The 18,589-nt window shown below is 43.4% G+C and overlaps 1 protein-coding gene across 1 annotated transcript in view; it reads left to right on the top strand.

Annotated features, from left to right (window-relative positions):
* The window catches only part of LOC110067584 (protocadherin-like protein), a 32,551-nt gene that overhangs the window by 11,219 nt on the left and 2,743 nt on the right, over nt 1-18,589 (top strand). The window contains exons 6-16 of the mRNA XM_020774930.2: nt 535-980; nt 2,158-2,379; nt 3,747-7,777; nt 8,904-11,121; nt 11,507-11,962; nt 13,051-13,223; nt 14,057-14,172; nt 14,641-14,924; nt 15,751-15,965; nt 16,587-16,829; nt 17,750-18,389. Coding sequence (XP_020630589.2) covers nt 535-980; nt 2,158-2,379; nt 3,747-7,777; nt 8,904-11,121; nt 11,507-11,962; nt 13,051-13,223; nt 14,057-14,172; nt 14,641-14,924; nt 15,751-15,965; nt 16,587-16,829; nt 17,750-18,389 — 9,044 coding nt within the window. The remainder of the gene's footprint in view (nt 1-534; nt 981-2,157; nt 2,380-3,746; nt 7,778-8,903; nt 11,122-11,506; nt 11,963-13,050; nt 13,224-14,056; nt 14,173-14,640; nt 14,925-15,750; nt 15,966-16,586; nt 16,830-17,749; nt 18,390-18,589) is intronic.

The raw sequence follows: 18,589 nt of genomic DNA on the forward strand, positions 1-18,589 counted from the left end.
GCCATTTGTCATTCCTATTGCCATTTCCATTGCCATTGTCACTGTCACTACCATTAGTATTGTCATTGTCATATTCACTACCATTACCATTGTGATAATGCCATTGTCATTTTCATTGCTATTGCCATTGTTGCCAGTGCCGGGGCCGTCCCGGTAGCTGCTGCCATTGCTGTTGCCGTTGCCATTACCATTGTCATTGTCATCATCATTGCCATTGCAAGTGTTGTGGCAGTTGTCTTTGTCATTTTCCATTACCGTTGCTATTGCCATTCCTATTGCCATTTCCATTGCCAATGTCATGGTCATTGTGGTTACCATTGTTATTGTCATTGTTATTGCCATTGCATTTGTTGTGGCAATTGTCATTTTATTTATTTACCATTGTCATTCCTATTGTCATTGTCATGGTCATTATAGTTATCATTGTCATTGCCATTTTCATTATCATTTCAATTGCCATTGTTATTGTTGTCATTTTAACATTAGTCTTGGTAACTTGCCATATTTATTGACTCTCCTGTTAATTGTAAACAGGAGATCTGAAAAACAGTCGTGGGATATCAATGTTCAAGCAACTGATGGCAAAGGTCAACAAAGCCCTACCTTCGGTCTCAAAATCTTTGTGACAGAGGGAGTACAAGCTCCACAGTTGCAAGCAACATATTCAGTGTCGCTTGATGAAAACAAGGCTGTTGGCTTCCCAGTCAAAGATATTTCACCGTCTTTAAGTAATCCTAGCTACAAGTACAGTATCATAGGCGGAAACAATGACGATGCATTTTGCATTAACCATGTTGGTGTTATAAGCGTGGCAAAACCCTTGGACAGGGAGAAAAAGGACTCCTATAGCTTGAAAGTGTCTGTGTCTGTGGGGAGCAAGGTCACCAACACCACAGTTGATGTGACAATAAGAGACAAGAACGATGATGCGCCAGAGTTCACAAAAACAGTGTACTCTTTTGATGTGAACGAAAACAAAGGTTAGTCACTTAAGTCAGCAGTGCAGTCAAGTGCAGTGTAGTGCATTACTGTGCGGTATTTATAAACTTGGGGTACTTTCCATTCAACCAAAAATTCCGAAAATTTCTAAACAGCGGCAAATGGTGCGGAAATTGCCATGGAAAGTTTCCAGATAATGCGGAAATTGTTGAAGTTCTGAAAAGCGAACCATTCATTCCAGACATTCCGGTGGGAAAGTCGAATGGTAACTCCCGGAAGGAAATTTCTTAGAATTTCGGTATACCTTGGAAGGTTGTCCTCTTTTCCGGAATTCTGGAAAATGCTGTTCCATTCGCCACTAGAAATTTCTGGAAATTCAAACTGGTGTTTTTAATTAAATGGAAAGCGTGATTGGTTTTCTATAGTATGTATATTATAGCGTGGAATCACGTACTGAGGGTACGTGCGAATAGGGACAGTGCGTCACCCAAGCTGAAAATGGTTTAGGAGCGAAATTATAGATGCCTGCTTACTTTTTGTTTTGTTGTGCGAAAAACCGTAGTTTTTGTGATATTAGTCGGAGGTTAGCTCCACTCCGGTTTGCCTGCGGTTACTTCTAGTCATGTTTGCTTGCGGTTAGCGTTCATTTTGTGGTTTGGGCAACACTGTAATAGATATAGTTCTCAGTGCTTGTAGTATATGTAGTTTAAAAATTTCGAGTTTCGGCAGTCACACACAGCAAGTGTAGTTAGTGATGAGTGAACTTGTCATCTAGTCGGACTACCCCAGTTTGACTCACACTATCCACACACATGTTATGGTTCTTTTTCTTTGAGTAAAACAAGTTTTGCAAGAAAAAAAAATAGTTTCGTGTTAGTCTTATGTGCTAAAAAATTAGTTACATGTGCCAAGGCTGGCAGTTGAATAGTTTCATGTGGGTCCTCTATCCTGGTCGAACTGGAATTTGGAAATATTTTTTGTGGAGGGAGGAAAACCGGAGAACCCAGTGAAAAACCTTCAGAGCAAGGCGAGAACCAACAACAAACTAAATCCTCATATGGAACCGGGCTGAAATCGAACCACGGCCACATTGGTGGGAGACGAGCGCTCTCACTGCTGCACCATCCCTGCTCCCCTAGTCTTTGTGTGGTCTGAAGGAAGCTACAAAGATTATCTCCACGCCATCTCAATCAGTCTTGTACTTTTTCCATTCCCAAGGTATCGATCAAGAAGTGGGGAAAGTATCAGCAACAGATTTGGACTCGGGCACAAACGGAGAAGTGCAATACGTGTTGCTCTATGCAGTGGACGTGAACTCGAAGTTTGTAGTGGATTCAACGACTGGCTCCATTTCCACCAAGGCAAAGCTGGACTATGAGCAAATCAGACAGCACGTTCTGTACATCGAAGCTTCAGATAAAGGAAATCCATCTCTTTCAAGTAAGCTCCATTAAACTCAAGTAGATAAGTAAACACTCAACATGTTCTACTGGAAACCCTCTCCTGCTGGTAACCATAACCATCAGTTGAACGTTTTGATGGATAGCAAATTTTTATCTAAAGGTTGAGTAATACTGGCAACATTTTCTGTTGCACAAAGTAGGCTCGCCGTTTTCCATGTGTTATACAATGCACACTGCTTACGTCACGAATTTGAGCGTGCAACAAATTGTCAATTTCGTCCTCGTGTATTGTTGAGTTAAGTATGCACGTGGGAATGCATTTTCGAACACTCGAGAAGTGCGCTATGTACTCGGCTACGTCTTTTTCTTTTCTATGCGATTCTCTTGTGTTCTTAAAAGTGCTCACATGACTAACATAACTCAAAAGTGCACCCCACTAGGGTGCATTAACTACAGTCGAATCCCAATTTCTTGAACCCTCATTTTTTGGAAGTCGTTTCCCCTCCTCAGTCAAACACTGTATTTTTACCCCCGATTTCTCGAACTAGCCGATTTTTCGAACCAATTTTCGTTTCCCTTGGAGGTTCGATTAATCAGGATTCCACTGTCTTTCCTTTAAAGAAGACTTTGGCTCGTTGATCAAGATACAGTCGAACCCCTATTAAGCAGCCACCTATTAAACGGCCACCCCTATTAGGCGGCCAGTAATCAAAGTCCCGATGAGGGCTTGTCTATTGTTTTTACCCCATTAAGCGGCCAATATCCATTTCCACGAGGGTTGCCGTCTAATAGGGGTTGAACTGTAGAATTTACTACATTCATGCAAAACTGTGAGTTTTGAGGAAAAGATAATGTCCAAGGACAAATATCCGAGCATATTTTCGCGCCAAATGGAGTCTATTGAGTTTATTATCCTTCAAATATTTTTCGCATCACGCGTAGTTTTGAAAATTGGGTGATATCAGTCGGATATTCTCAAGTTTTAGCTGGGGCATATTCAGTCACGTGACGCGTTCAGACCAATCGCGTGCGAACGAAAATATTTGATGGATTACAAGTCAAATTATTCTCGCATTTTAATTGGTTCTTATTATCTATTGGAGGTCAGACGTTTAGGTGACGTCATTAAAATTCTGTTTTGTTTCTCCATTATATAAAGCAAGTAGATTCCATGTGGCCGTGTGTCTGTTCAGTAATAGATCACAAAAGACATCAAAACGTGGTAAGACAATCACAGTCACACTGGGCTATTGCTTTGTGTGCCATTTTTTAGTTCTTACCACATTTTGACGTCATTTGTGGTCTATTACTGAACAAACGCACGGCAACATGGAATCTGCGCTAGGAGCGAAAAAGTTCAGTGACTCAAACAAAGTGTTCTTGTTTCTTTTTCTTTTTTCAAAGCAATTGCTAAGGTTGTCTTGAACGTGAGGGATGTAAATGATCATTCCCCAAAGTTTTCTGCTGATTCGTATGTCGCCAAAGTAGCCCTTGATGCAAAGGTGGACTCTCAAGTCCTGCTAGTGGTGGCCACAGACTTGGATAACGGTGACAATGGAAAGGTGGTGTATAACATTACGGGTGGAAATGGCGAGGGAGCCTTTAAAATTGATCCTGATACTGGAGTGATCAAGGTGAAGAAGTCCCTGACAACAGTCTCCGCCTCTCAGTTTACCCTTGAAGTTGAAGCAAAAGACAAAGGTAATCCGCCTCTGCGAAAAACTGCCACTGTGCAGTTGAACGTATTCTTACCGGATGGACCACCCAGATTTGTTGTTAAACCAGTCATTCAGGAAGTCACTGAGGGTGTTAAAGCCAACGACAGAGTTATGGTCGTGAAAGCTGCCACCTCCGAGGCCCTTACTTATGAAATCACCTCTGGTAACGAGGGTGGCCTCTTCCGAATGGTTCCGTCCACCGGGGAAATTAGAGTAACGAGGGAGCTAGATTACGAGGAGGCTCGTGAACATCAGTTAGTTGTAAGAGTCATGGACAGTAGAGACCGCAGTGATCAGGTTACTGTTGTTATTAAAGTAAAGAACATCAATGACAACCCTCCGCAATTCCCTGGTGAAGTTGGTGGAGTTGTGGAGAGGAAAGTAGAAAACGACTTCCGAGTTGGTGATCAGGTTGCTCGCCTGTCAGCCGGTGATAGGGATGGTGATACGATTTCTTATACGTTATCTAGTGATGTACAGTCGATGTTTTCTATAGATAGCGAAGGCTTCTTGATAGCAAAGAAGCCTCGCGAAGACTTTCCATCGCCTGTGAAGTTTCAGTTGACAGCTAAAGATAGTGGCTCTCCACCCCGTGAGACAAAAGTTGAAGTTCAGCTGGTGTTAGTAAGCTACAGAGGCGATCAACAACCAGTTAGGGTCTATGTAAGGGAAGACAAGAGTGTTGGTAGTGTGGTCGCTATAGTTCCAAGGTATTTCCCTGGCGGCAAATTATCCATTATCTACCCGCGGAAATCCAATTTTACCGTGGACAATTCAGGAAAAGTTCGGATGGAAGCACCATTTGATTATGAAGAACAACAGTTCTTCGGTTTGACCATAAGAGAAACTGAACCAGCACCTCGTAGTCGCACCAGTGATGTCGATGTAGAAATCAACGTGGTTGACATCAATGACAACAAGCCTGTCATGAAAATGATCGATTTCTTTGGCCGCGTTAACACCAATTCACGACCAGGGGTAAAGGCGTATCAGCTGAAGTCAGAGGACAAGGACAGTGGTTTGGCCGGCAGAATTGGCTATCAGATGGTGTCCAGGGCAGTACCCTTCGGCATCAACCCGCTGACTGACGTTGTGGAGACTGCTGGTAATCTGGAAGAGAGGGGAGGGTACAATGTAACGCTCTTTGGCTTTGACTATGGCGTCCCACGTCAGTTTGGTGAATCCGTGTATCTTGATATCAAAACTGTCAACTTTAAGCCGGTGTTTTCAGAAAACCCTTACAAGTTTACAGTGTTTGAGAAGGAGCTTCCTGGAAAACCGGTCGGTAAGGTCAACGCCACCAGTGTTTCTGGAGCAAGGCTGGGGTTCACAATCATTCAAGGAGATTCAGATAGCAAGTTCGTTATTGACAATACCGGTCAGATCAGAGTGAACTCTCTTTTAGATCGTGAGAAGCGAGCAATTTACAATCTGAAAGTCAGAACAACCGAGCAGATCCCTCGCGGTTACTCCAATGATGTGGATGTCCAGATCATAGTGACGAACGCCAATGAGCACGTTCCCTATTTCCCATTGCAGGTGTATGAGAAATCCATCAGTGAAGCTGTTGGTGCAGGCGCACAAGTGCTCTCTGTAGTTGCTTATGACTGTGATTGTACAGGTTGTGGTTGTGATCGCGGTGACCTGACGTATTCACTGGAAGGTACAAGTCTTTTCAAAATTGATAAGGTCACCGGCGACATCAGTGTAGGTGATTCCGCGCTTGATTATGAAGCGCAAAGGGAGCATACCTTTACCGTCGTTGTGGAGGATTTCGGAGAGAAGAAGTTTACTTCTCGGTCCTATGTCAAGGTGATTGTTCAGAATGCCAATGACGAAGTTCCCTCGTTCCAGGAGAGCGAATACAACATTGGTATTGCCGAAGATGCAGCGATAAACACGCCACTAGCAGCCATTGTGGCCAGAGATGCTGATGGAGACATTCCAAGCTACTCCATAACCAGTGGGGATGGCGGCAATATATTCAAGATTAATCCATCAACTGGTGTACTGTCCCTTACACAAAGTGTTAAAGGAAAGCAAACGCAGTACACTCTTCAAGTGAGGGCAACTGACACTCAATCCTTACAATTCGACGAAGTTCGTGTCATAGTCAACATCGAAGACATCAATGACAACAGACCAGTGTTCACAGTCTGTCCAGGAATAGCCTCCATCGCGGAGAACGAGCCTAGAGGGGAGGTGGTGATTCAAGTCACTGCTGTAGACAGCGACAGAGGAAGAAACAAGGAAATAGAGTATTCAATTACTGGTGGAAAGAAGCTGTTTGATATCGACAATTCCACCGGAGTTATTACCACGATAACCAGTTTGGACCGAGAGGGCAGTACAGAGGGCTATACTTTGATTGTGCAAGCCGAAGATGGCGGACACGGCAGGAATGAAGCGGAGAGACTTCTTTCGTACTGCGTCATAGAAGTCGAAGTTATCGACAAGAATGACAATTACCCCGTGTTCAATGAAAAGAGGTATCTGGCCAGTGTATTTCACAAAGCTGCAAAGGGCACGACCGTCGTAACTGTCAGTGCTTCAGACGCTGACGTAGGCTCCAACCAGAAGGTGGCATATTCCTTGGTCGGTGCTAATGACAGGTTCGATGTTAATCGGGATACCGGGGACATTTTAACCAATGCGGACTTGTCCAATTTCGAACAAACTGTGGTGCTGACAGTCAGGGCAACAAACACCGAGCCTATTGTGTCAAACCTTGGATCACCACGTGATTCGGAGACCACGGTTGAGATCAATGTAGTGGACCAAAGACCACCCGAGTTCATACCCAGTAACATCTACAGTAAGAACATTCCGGAAAATACGGATCTTGGTTATTTTGTTGTCGTTATCAAAGCGGAAAGCAAGGTTGATCCCGCCAATAAGATAACGTACAGCTTGGTGAAGTCCAATCCTGACGCGGAGCAGAAATTTCAGGTTAATCCAGACACTGGTAATGTTACAACTGCGGGAATGATTAATTACGAACAACAAAAATCTTACAAGCTTCAGTTTCGAGCCAGAGAGTCCGCAACCAATCTCTATGCCACCTGTACTGTGCTTGTGACCATCATAGATGTTAATGACGATGCACCTACATTTAAACTGTCAGAGTACACCGCCAGAGTCCCAGAGAACGCGAACCCCCCGTTTAATGTGATAACGATCAAAGCAGATGACAGAGACACGGGCCAGTTCGGTAAGGTCACGTACGCGCTGGACACTCTAATAAGTGACTTCAGAATTGTTGCCAACAATGGAACCATCTTTTCCAGAAAAAGGTTCGACAGGGAGGCACGCGAAAGGTTTATTATGACGGCATCAGCGTCCGATCAAACGTTCGACACCAAAGTAACAGTTAATGTTGACATCGTCGATCAAAATGACAAGCCACCTGTGTTTGCAAAAAGACAGTATGAAGCCACTGTTCAAGAAGACGCAGGCATTGGGACCTCTATCCGTGAGCTTTCCGCAACGGACGGTGATATTGGAGAAAATGCAAGGCTTGACTATTTTATCTCCAGCGGAGATCAATCCCAGAAGTTCAAAATGGAAACGGTCTACCGACCACAACGCAACAGTGCCAAGAACTACGGAATTCTTATTCTGGATGGAAAGCTCGACTTCGAGAGCAGACAGTCCTACACCATTAAAGTAACGGCCACAGACAGAAAAGACAGCGACACTGTTGATGTTGTTATAAAGGTTAGTAAATCTAAATCTCAAAGCGTTAAGGCGTTGTTGAAGCGGGCGGTTGCCTCGCAGTTTTTTTTTTTTTTTTTTTGTGCGTTGGCAAGACAAGTTCCGCCATTTAGTGTTAGGTGTGTTATACTTAACAAGGCTCAGAAAATTTGTGGTATCGTTTCAAAATTGTTGCAATAGGTAGAACCAATACTAGTACTACGTTTGTAGACACCTTTATAGGTACTCTAGCCATCATATATAATAAGTCATAATTCTCGCATTTCGATTGGTTCTTACTCATGATCAATTGGAGAACAGACGCATAGACGGCGCCCGTAACATTCTTTTTAGTTTCTTTATTATATAGCACAAATAGATTCCTTGTTGCTGTGGGTCTGTTCTGTAATAGATATCAGAAGACGTCAAAATGTGGTGAGAACATCAGTGACACACTCATCTGTAATCAATTACGAAACAGACGTACGACAACATGAATCTATTTCTTAATGCGGTAATGAACAAAATTGCGAAGCCAGTTGCAGGAAGCATTGTTTAGTGTGGTACAGTCTCTTAATCAGGACCCCGATGGATTTCGGACGAGCGATCTAGCTTCGAGTACTAGGGTCAATATGCAGTGCTGTTTTAGCCAATACACTTAAAATTCCCATAGGGCCTCTCTAGACATCGTCATCATCATCAGTCGTTATCGCGCCATGGGACGCATAAGTACTTGCCTCTGTCAACCCAGGAGCATACTGTAATATAGGGTACTGACGATTTGTTTGGGTAACGCGACGAAATGCTGGGACTTGTGGGTGGGGGTTGAGCCTGTGATGGATGAGGATCCCATGGGCAAGTGATATTCCTTAAGGCTCGGGCGGTGTGAGCAGTTGGTTTAGGCGCAGGTATTGGAATCCAGAGATCCCGGATTCAAGCCAGTAGATGGATTTGCTCTTGGCATTCTTGAGTTAAATTCCTTGGTCACGTTTTGTGAATAGGAAACTGGCATGCCTGTAAACTGACTATCTCATAGTCGCCCGAGCCCAACTGATCACTGTAATCATGTATTTTTGGGGGGTTTTGTATTCTTTACTCTTTTGCAAGCTTACAAATTAACCACTCAATAGCTCTTGACTTCCTTTAACAGGTTATTGATACGAATGACAACGTGCCTGAGTTTTCTGCCCTGATCTACGAAGCAACGATCCAAGAGGACAGCCCGCCAGGCGAGAGTGTTAAAAAGGTTTCTGCAACTGACTTAGATAGCTCTAAAGTCCAGAGCGAACTGCAATACTCCATTGACAAGACAGGGCAGACGTACTTCACAATCGACGCCAAAACTGGTCTAATAACCACTGCAAATAGCAGGCTTGATCGCGAAAAACAGCAGATTGTTTCTTTTTATGTGTATGCTTCCGATGGTAAGCACAGGGGGGAAGCTTTAGTTAGAGTCAACCTTACGGACATCAATGATAACGCTCCGTACTTTCCCAGCCCTCCCTACATAGGCTATGTAGAAGAGAACAAAAACCCCGGTACAAGTGTTATGGTTCTTCAAGCAATCGACTTGGACTCGGGTATCAATGCAGAGATAGTCTACGAGCTAGAGGACAATGCAAATGGCAAGTTCAAGATTGATCCAGACTCTGGTCTCGTCACTACGCTGGAAACTCTCGAAAAAGAAGGTGCCGAAAACGAGTTTACAATTCGAGTCAAAGCTACAAACAGAAGGGCTGGAGACCCACTAAGGTCTGGAACTGTTTCTGCTACCATCAAAGTGACCGATGGAAATGATCAGAAGCCAGTATTCGATCCCACAATTTACCGGGCTAAAGTGCCGGAGGATGCGCTCCCCGGGTACTTTGTTACGAAGGTCAAAGCTTCTGATGAAGACGAGGGACCAAATGCCGAGTTAGAGTACACAATTGAGACGGGCAATGACCCGTACGAGTTCTACATCGACCCGCGAACGGGCGACATCCTCGTGTCCGGACTTCTTGACTTTGACAAAGGGAAGAAGTCGTACAACTTGACGGTCAAGGTAACTGATCGAGGGAATCCACCCCAGGAGGCAGAGGAGAAAGCGTTTGTGTACATTAATGTGCTTGACGCTAATGACAATCCTCCGGTGTTTGTACCCTCCGTGTACAACGAGGTTGTATCGGAGAGTGTCAAGCCAGGAGCTTCTGTAGCGCAGGTGACAGCCATCGATAAGGACACGGGTACCAACGCAGAGTTCACGTTCTCGATTACTGATGGCGATGACGCCAACATGTTTGCTATCAAGTCTGATCCTAACAATGGCAGTATTGGAATAATTTCTACCGTCTTGCAGATAGATCGAGAAACCATTCCTAAGTACAATTTGACCATCACAGCGACGGATAGTGGAGGGTTGCAGGGTGTCGGATTATTGTATCTCACTGTAACAGATATCAATGATAACGGCCCCTGGTTTATACCACGTTACTACGAAGGTACCATCAAGGCAGGCATAAATCCCGCAGCGGGACAACCCGTCACTGAAATAAAGGCATACGATCCGGATGAAGCTAGTAATGGATCGCCGTTTACGTTTTCAGTAGTCGAGACAGACCTCCGCAACCGTTTCAGGCTGAGTAGCCCCACAGCCACATCAACCTCCATGTTTGCGTTTGGGTTGTTCGACCGAACGGTGACGCAGGAATGGGAAGTGGAGGTCCAGGCAACTGACAGTGGAAGTCCGACTAAGAGCAATACTACCTCTGTGTTCGTTGACGTAGAAGATGATAGGAACACACACGAACCAGAAGACGGAGAACTGACGATAATCGTGAACGCGTACAATGGCAAGTTTGCTGGCGGCATCATCGGCAGGGCTTACTACAAAGACGACGACTTTGAAGTTCATGGAAATCAGTTTACCATGTTATCTTCCCAAGAGTACTTCACCGTAAACTCAGGTAACGGTAACATCACTGCGGAGGCAAACGTTCCCCTGGGTACCTACAGATTCGACGTGCAAGTCACAGATTCAACGTTCTCAAAGACTGTAACTTCTGCTATAACTGTTATTGTACAAAGTGTCACCAGTGCCGCCCTCCAGCAGAGTGTGGCTGTGCAGATCTTTGAGTTGAGGAAAACGTCCGTCTTTGTCGGCGAATACTACTCGACATGGCGATCAGTGTTTGCCGACATTTTAACCGGCGGTGATGTTGACCGTATTTTGATCTTCAGCGTCCAAAAGGCTCCGGTCTACCGTGTTCCTCTGCAGTATCTGTTTGGAGTGGAGATTTACCTGGCAGTACTGGACGGTAGCGGGTACATGAATCACATGGAAATTGTAAAGAAGTTGGGAGAAAACAAGGACGAGCTTGAACTGCAAGGTGAGTTGAGCCATGTTGACGGCCTCTAAGATAGGGTAAACCATTCTAGACAATGTTAAAACTAGAATGCAAAAATTGTTGATGACAGACTGTGAGGGCAAATGCCAACAACTGTCCTTTTTGGTTACGGTACATTTGCCATGATCTTTGATACATTTGCCATGATCTTCACGAAGTCACAAGATCCCTTGATAACGATAACGGTGTGTGGATTGGGAAACAAGTTCCGTTTCAAACAACATGTAGCAAGTACATTGAAGAATTCCAAATCTTGCAAAACACGACGGGCATGGTTTTCATGCACTAGCATCCTTTCCTGGAGGGAAGGTGGGAAGGTTAGAAATACTCTTAGTTAATTATTTTCATGTAATTTGTAAATTTACAGATCGATCGATAGGAAGTATTGGCATTGATGCATGTGCCTACGAACAACAACAAGTTGGAAAATGCAGCAACGAAGTGAAAGCGTCTTCGGCATTCACTGTCGTAAGTGGCGACTATGGCCAAGTCCCCGCCCCAGGAACCTCACTAACCTTAGTGTCCATGAATGTTGTGCTGCGAGGCGTCTACACGACTATCATCCCAGAGGAAAAGAACTGTTCCACGGGCACGCCCTGTTTGCACGGAGGCACGTGCCACAATGCTGTTCCCAAGGGAATCATCTGCGAGTGTGGGCGCGACTACCGAGGACCCGAGTGCCAAAGTACCACCAGGACATTCAAGGGTAATTCGTTCATACACCTGGAGAAGCTGATCGCCTATCAACGTAGCACAGTCTCGATGCAATTTATGACGGGAACGGCAAATGGACTGCTGCTCTACCAAGGACCAGTTTATGAAGGTTAGTAGAATGAACTGACGTCTTGAAATGTACTGTAGCAGGGATGAGACCCGCCCATTTCAGCCATCTGATTATTTAGACTATTTAAAGACACTTTTTAACAAATTGAGATCAGTTTTTCATGCGTCTGTCCTGTTTTTGATCATGAATTTCATCATAACCTTGTCAAAGTAGCTGTGGATTTGCAGACTACTTTGACGATGTTATGACGAAATTCATTGTCCATAACAGGACAAACGCATGAAAAACTGACGTCAATTTGTTTTTTCGATAATAAATTGTCAAATTGTCTGCTCTCGCTCGTTGCCAAATCGCATAAATTATAAATTCCCTGTCTGTCCACTTATTGACAAGGAAAATTAGCCAATGAGCGCACGAGAATTTCTTCACTTATCATAAAAAAAACACTGTAAAAGTGTGTACCGATCGGATTTGACGTGTCAAGATACTGTGGGATATGTCTATTGAAAATCAAAATTACTGTAATATTCGAAGTGAATCACATTCGTCTAAGAGTGATGTACATCCAGTATCTCCTCACAGTAGCAATACTTATCAAAGTACCCAGGTAATGAGAATTGAGAAAGCGGTCTGTCACTGGAGTAAAATTAATTTTACGCAAGCAAATTCACTCAGTGGTGCGATATGAAAAGTCTAAAGACCAGTAAAGAATTGCTACATTGACCTTGTTATGATAAACATCCGATATCTCCGCACAGTACCATTGCTTATTAAAGCATCCAAGTAACGAGAACTGAGAAATCGGTTACAAGAATGAAATTAATTTTATCCAAACAAATTCTCTCAGCTGTGGATAATTGCTATATTGGCCTTGTTATGAGAGCTATGGCACGAAATATTGTCTCTTTTATTGTTCAAAATCATCTTATGGAATGAACCTTTTAAAAGTAACAGTTTAAACGTACGGTTTTCAATGTGTCTACTTAGACGTTCTGCTGATTCTACGATGAGAAGGGGAGGGGGGAAGGCGGTTATTTTCTTTTTTCCCAATCAGAGCTCGAGCAGTTTCCTGGTTATTTTATAGCATCATCAAGGATTTACGATATTTATTAACCTTATTTATGCAGGCGCCAACAATGGTTTACCAGATGTGATGGCGTTGATGTTGGTGGACGGGTACGTCAAGCTGGTGCTAACTCTTGGTCCTCATCCCAATGCTCCACTCGAGCTCTACATGAACCGGGGTGACAGACTCGATGATAGGACGTGGCACACGGTGGAAATCATTCGATCACTCAAGGTAGGCAAGTCTTTTAACATTTAGGAAAAAATATGTTTTTGACCCTTTGGATACGATTGATCATGTGACGATTTGTCGTCTTGGGGTGCAAACTCTCCGGTGTTGTACTTCTTTCTGACTCTAATTGAATGAAAATACAGTGTAACCCCGCCTTACGGCCACCTCGTTATTACGACCACTTTATTCTGGCCCGAACAAAAGCTTAGTCAGGAATTTTAGAAAATTCCTTTAATACAGCCACCCCTTTAATACGGCCAGATTTATGTGGCCCGTTGATGACCGGATTAACGGGGTTCCACCGTAAATACGTGTCGAGATAGTGGCTGACCTCCTAAGGGCACTTTCACTCGGAGATATATTTAGTTTCTCGCAAGAGCGCGGAGACAAGATTAAACCTTGGTCGATAACGAGAAACAGAGAATTTCTGTGTTGCGCTTGGCGTTCTGTGTTGTTTTCTCTAAACGTCAGTGATACGCGTTAATGCTTAGAGAAAAATAACATCCACCAGAAACTTCATGAAAACGCGACTGACCGACCTGTTGAGTTCCGGTACCATCTATCGATCTTATGCCTGCCTCTGTGCAGCCAATCAGATTGTGCGTTTACCTAATAGTCATGCTTATGTGTGGAAGCTTTCCTTTCGAGACAGTCCACGAGGCTGATCTTTGAATAAGATTGTAAGCACTTGAATTATTAAGGCGACTCTCCCACCTTTTACATGGGGTATAAATATTTGGCATCGTAATTTTAGTAAGAGTACGTGCTTTACCTTGAATTGATCTGGAACGGTCAATTAACCATGGCTTGTTTTAATTTCTCTTTTCGCTTTTTAGAAAGTAACCTTGAGGATTGACAAATGCTCGCGCTCTCAGATTGTGGAAGATAATGGTGAAGTGATTGAAAACAGGGCGTTGTGTGAGATCGAGGGCGAGGTGTGGGGCTCCGCGATGTAAGTAGTCTGTACCTTTCCCCACAGGGGAAGCTTTGCTTACAACGTTCGTTCATAATGTTTGGCCTCCCAGAAATTTTGTCGTTCTTCAAAACTAATTTTTGCTTAGATATCACACCGTTCTAAATGAATGAATAACCTCTCAGTGAAACAAAATCAGGGGGTTTTTTGTCTACTTTTCTTGTACCACAAGGGAAGGCATTAGAAGATTAGGCATTAGAAGGTCTAAAATTGACAGCACAGTAGTCTTGTGGTCTGCGTGTTGTTTAGATATCGTCAAGGGGGTAATCTGGTTGAATTTTTTGAAAGTGGTTTGAAAGTTTAGTAGCTAATTGAGGGGTGTGGATTGGGTTGCGGGGGAGAAAGGATGGGAGGGAGTGGGGCATAGAGGAGAAGTAACTCTATTAACTCCATGCTTAAACAGCGGTCCTGATGATTGAAATCCGTCTTTTTTGTTTTGAACCACAGATACTTGAATGGCTTTGGTCCGCTTCAAATCGGAGGCGTGGAGAACACGGTGAATGATGCAAACATAAACTTCAAAGGTTTTGAAGGCTGCATCCGAGATATATACGACAACAACAAGATGTATGATTTGCTGAATCCACTGCTTGAAAAGAACACAGAGTTAGGCTGCAAGCTTGACAACAACCTGTGTCCAGACTGTAATGATCAGGGATATTGTGAACCTTTGTGGACAAACAGCATCTGTGTGTGCGATCTTGGCTACACTGGGCCAAACTGTAACTCCAGTAAGAGATTTTGAAACTGTTACAGAGCCATCTAGTGTTCCCTGATTTCCTTACTAGTTCAGCAACACTCTTAGTTACTCTGGTAAACATACTGATACGACGAATTTGTGGTGACTGTCACGTTAGTTACTGCAGTAACGCGTTGAACATTGAAAAAGATATTTCCTTAATTTGCCTGGGTATCAAGACTTACTAACCCGTTGTCATGGAAACGTCTGGCAACTTTTGAATGGATCGTGTGAAGGAGATCTGAACCATTTACTTCCAAAATTGACATTTCAACGTTAAAAAACTACACTTTGCGTACTCTTTCCGGTGGTTAATCGGTTGGATTTTGAATTTCGAGATGTATGATGAGTTTAGTAACAGTTTTGGTACAAACTAATTCAGTCGGAAGACAGCGCTGGACTGTGCACCGTGCCTTAAAGGAGCTCAGTCACGGTATTTTGAGTTATTTTGGCCACATACAAAATTACCTTTAAATGGTAGGAAACCTGAAAATAACAGTTTAATAAGATAGAAAAACACCAAAGAGATAATAATAAACCACAAAGGAACAAGGATGGCTAAGGATGGAGAAGATTAACACGGATTCCAAACAACGAATTTGAAAAATTGAGGCTTAACTTTTCAATATGCGGAAACGGTGACTGAGCTTTTCGTTTGTGGAACTCCCTGAGAGTTAGTTCTTATTTGAAATCCAAACAATTGTGACATTTCTTTCTTTTATACTACGCGAACCGCATTTGTTTTCTAATGAAAATGTCCCCAAGAAGTAGGGAATTACGTGCGTGTTTTCTAAATAAACGTGTTCTTATTTCAATAGGAGCGAATGCCAACTGGTACAAGGCAAATAGTTTCACCCAGTACCGGGTAAAACAGTCCAAGAGGAAACGCCGTGAACTTATTCCTCCACCAGTGTCTATGGCAAATGAATTCTACACCAACATCGCTCTGCAAGTCAAGATCTCGCCCAATTCTACCAATGTGGTCATATTCTTGGCTTCGAACAGCTTGGGAACCGAATTTAACAGAATTGATGTAAGAGCTTCTTTTGTGATATTGGAGAGATTCTACGGACGTACCTATGTATTCCATAGGGGTCTTTCAATGTAATTGTTACAGTAGACAACATATTACGATTTTGGTGCCCACGTTAATCTTCATTATTTTTAAGAACATTTGTGCTGGACGCCACTTGGATGACTGTCTTGCTTAGCACCGAAGAACCGCTTACTCATCCACCCGCTTTTATTTTACCCCACAGTACGAAGTTTTTCAATTCAATTTTAATGTTATTTTATTTTCTTGTCTTGTCTTACATATAATTAGAAGAATTCCTTGCCCCCATAACTAGTTCCAGAACTAATTGAGACTGGGCAAGAATTTATATTAAAAAGGAAAGAAAGAAACAAGAGTGATAATTTACAATAAATTAACGAAAGTTACAGGTAAATAATAATAAATCGTAAAAAAATGCGCACATTCACAAGCGACAAGATTATTGTTATTAATAAACTATGTTATTTTAGAAAACTTTTGTATCAGTTTGGAGACTTCAGTATAGTCATCTTCAGATTGTAACACATCAAGGAGTAGTTCCTTGATTTAACCTTCCTTGGATACATGGCCAACAGTTTTCGCTCACAATTTTCCTTGCAGGTTAAGAACGGTGTGCTGCGTTACATCTTCCGACTGGGTGACCGCATGAAGATCCTAAGCATTCCTCAACTGAACGTGACAGATGATGTATACCACACTGTGGTAGTCAAGAGAGAAGGCAACCGTGCAAGCCTTCAGATCGATTACGACGGTAAAGTGGAGGGCACCACGGGTGGCTTACACAAACTGCTCAACATGGGCGGAGGAAGTTTCTTCACTGGTGGCTTGCCTAACGTTACTGAGGTACGGTTACTCACACTTTCAGGAGTTTCATTAACGTTTTCATCAGGAAGACAACTGGTTTTCACAAGCGGGCAAAACTATGTGAACTGAAATTCTAAAAAAGAATTTTAACCTTCTCTAGATGGTCAAACCAGGCGGGCAAAATCGCCCTCACAACCGGTCGATTTGCTCAGTGCCCGGCCATAAATAGGCAGGGTTGTTCGAAAGCCGGTGAACGTTAACCCAAGATTAAAAGTTAACTGAAGTGTTAAATTTTGTTTTTAGGATTTTTTTTTCACTGTTTGTGTTTTGTGTAGTTTGATGTTACTCTAGCTCAAAACTGAAGGGAAACAATATAAACAGAAAACATCACCTGAACGTTACAAATCTGAAATCATAATTCTCGCTAATCCTGGGTTAGCTTAAACGGGCTGTGGACAACCCGGCCCAAATCAGGAGAGGAAGAAGGACAAGTGAGTTGATCCTCCATATAGACTAAGGAAATCTTACACAATTCTTGGTTTCGGAAGTCTCAGCAGGGTCAAGATTTTAGATTTGGATTTTGGATTTTGCTCACGTGGAGAGCCAACACGGCTTTGCATACATTTTCATCCTCCACGAAAACATCAACGCAACGCGCGTGTTAGCATTACCTCCTGAAGAACTGGGTACCATGTCCGAAATAACTTTAGAGAGATTGCTTTGATAATAAGGTCTGTATGGGGGATTTATCCTCTCGCCCATAAGGGATCTCTTGTTCGAAACTAAGCAGTCGCATTATGTCTAATACGGCGGCCATTTTGAAGTCTATTGTTTCCAGTAGCTATTATCGAGTGCTAACACAGTAATAGAAATAAGTCGTCAAATAGCAGCCCCATTGTGTCCTATTTTGTTGCACGTATTTTGGGCTGAACTAAGACTTTCTTTTATTCCTACCCCAGGTCAGAGTCGTGGAAGCCTTTGTTAACAGCGGCGGCAACGCTATCTTACGCACTGCTGACGGCAACATCATCTCGAGCGGGGTTGGAGCTGGATTAATGGGCTATGGCTCGTCTAATGCAGGAGTCATGGGTACCAACATCGTTGTTGGTTCCAGAGGACAGGTTTACACCTCCAGCGCCTTCCTTAGCATGGCCCGCTTGAGAATACGAGGTGTTGCAAGTGGGGGTGTTTCTAGAGGTGGTGGCAGGGTATTTATAGGACAGTCTGAAAGAAATGTTAATGTCAGGGTCATACAAAAGAGCATGCAAACGAGCGGTAAATATGTCGTAATCAGTTCAGCCGGAGGCGGTACTGCAGTGGGTGCCTCTGGCGAAGGTGGGGTGTCTGTTGGTGGTGTTGGCGGTAACGGGGCTTCTGGTGGTGCTGGCGAAGTGTCCGGTGGTGCCTCTAACGGAGGAGTGGCGTCCGGTGGTGCTTCGGGCGGAGATGTAACTGGCGGAAATACGGTATTAGGAAGTGCCTCCTCTCTTAGTGCATATGGCGAACTGTCTGCATATGGCAGTGGCATATCTTCATGGACCATTGGGGGTGCCACAACGGACGGTACTGGAGATATCGAAGTGATTGGAGATTTCGGAGGTGAGTGACAAGATTGTGTTGCTGGATCTTTAATCCGTACTTCTCTATTTAATCCCTAACCTATTTCTTGACAAGTGAGAGTTTGACGTATTTGAAATCGTCTAAGAAACACGGGGATTTTCTTGGCAATAAAATGAGTAGTAGATATTCGACATAATACACTAATACTATTGCGGACTGTACTCCCGAAAAAGCCATGG

The sequence above is a fragment of the Orbicella faveolata genome, unplaced genomic scaffold, assembly GCF_042242905.1.
Source record: "Orbicella faveolata isolate gen_17 unplaced genomic scaffold, um_ofav_v1 contig_3, whole genome shotgun sequence".
Taxonomy (NCBI): Eukaryota; Metazoa; Cnidaria; class Anthozoa; order Scleractinia; family Merulinidae; genus Orbicella; species Orbicella faveolata.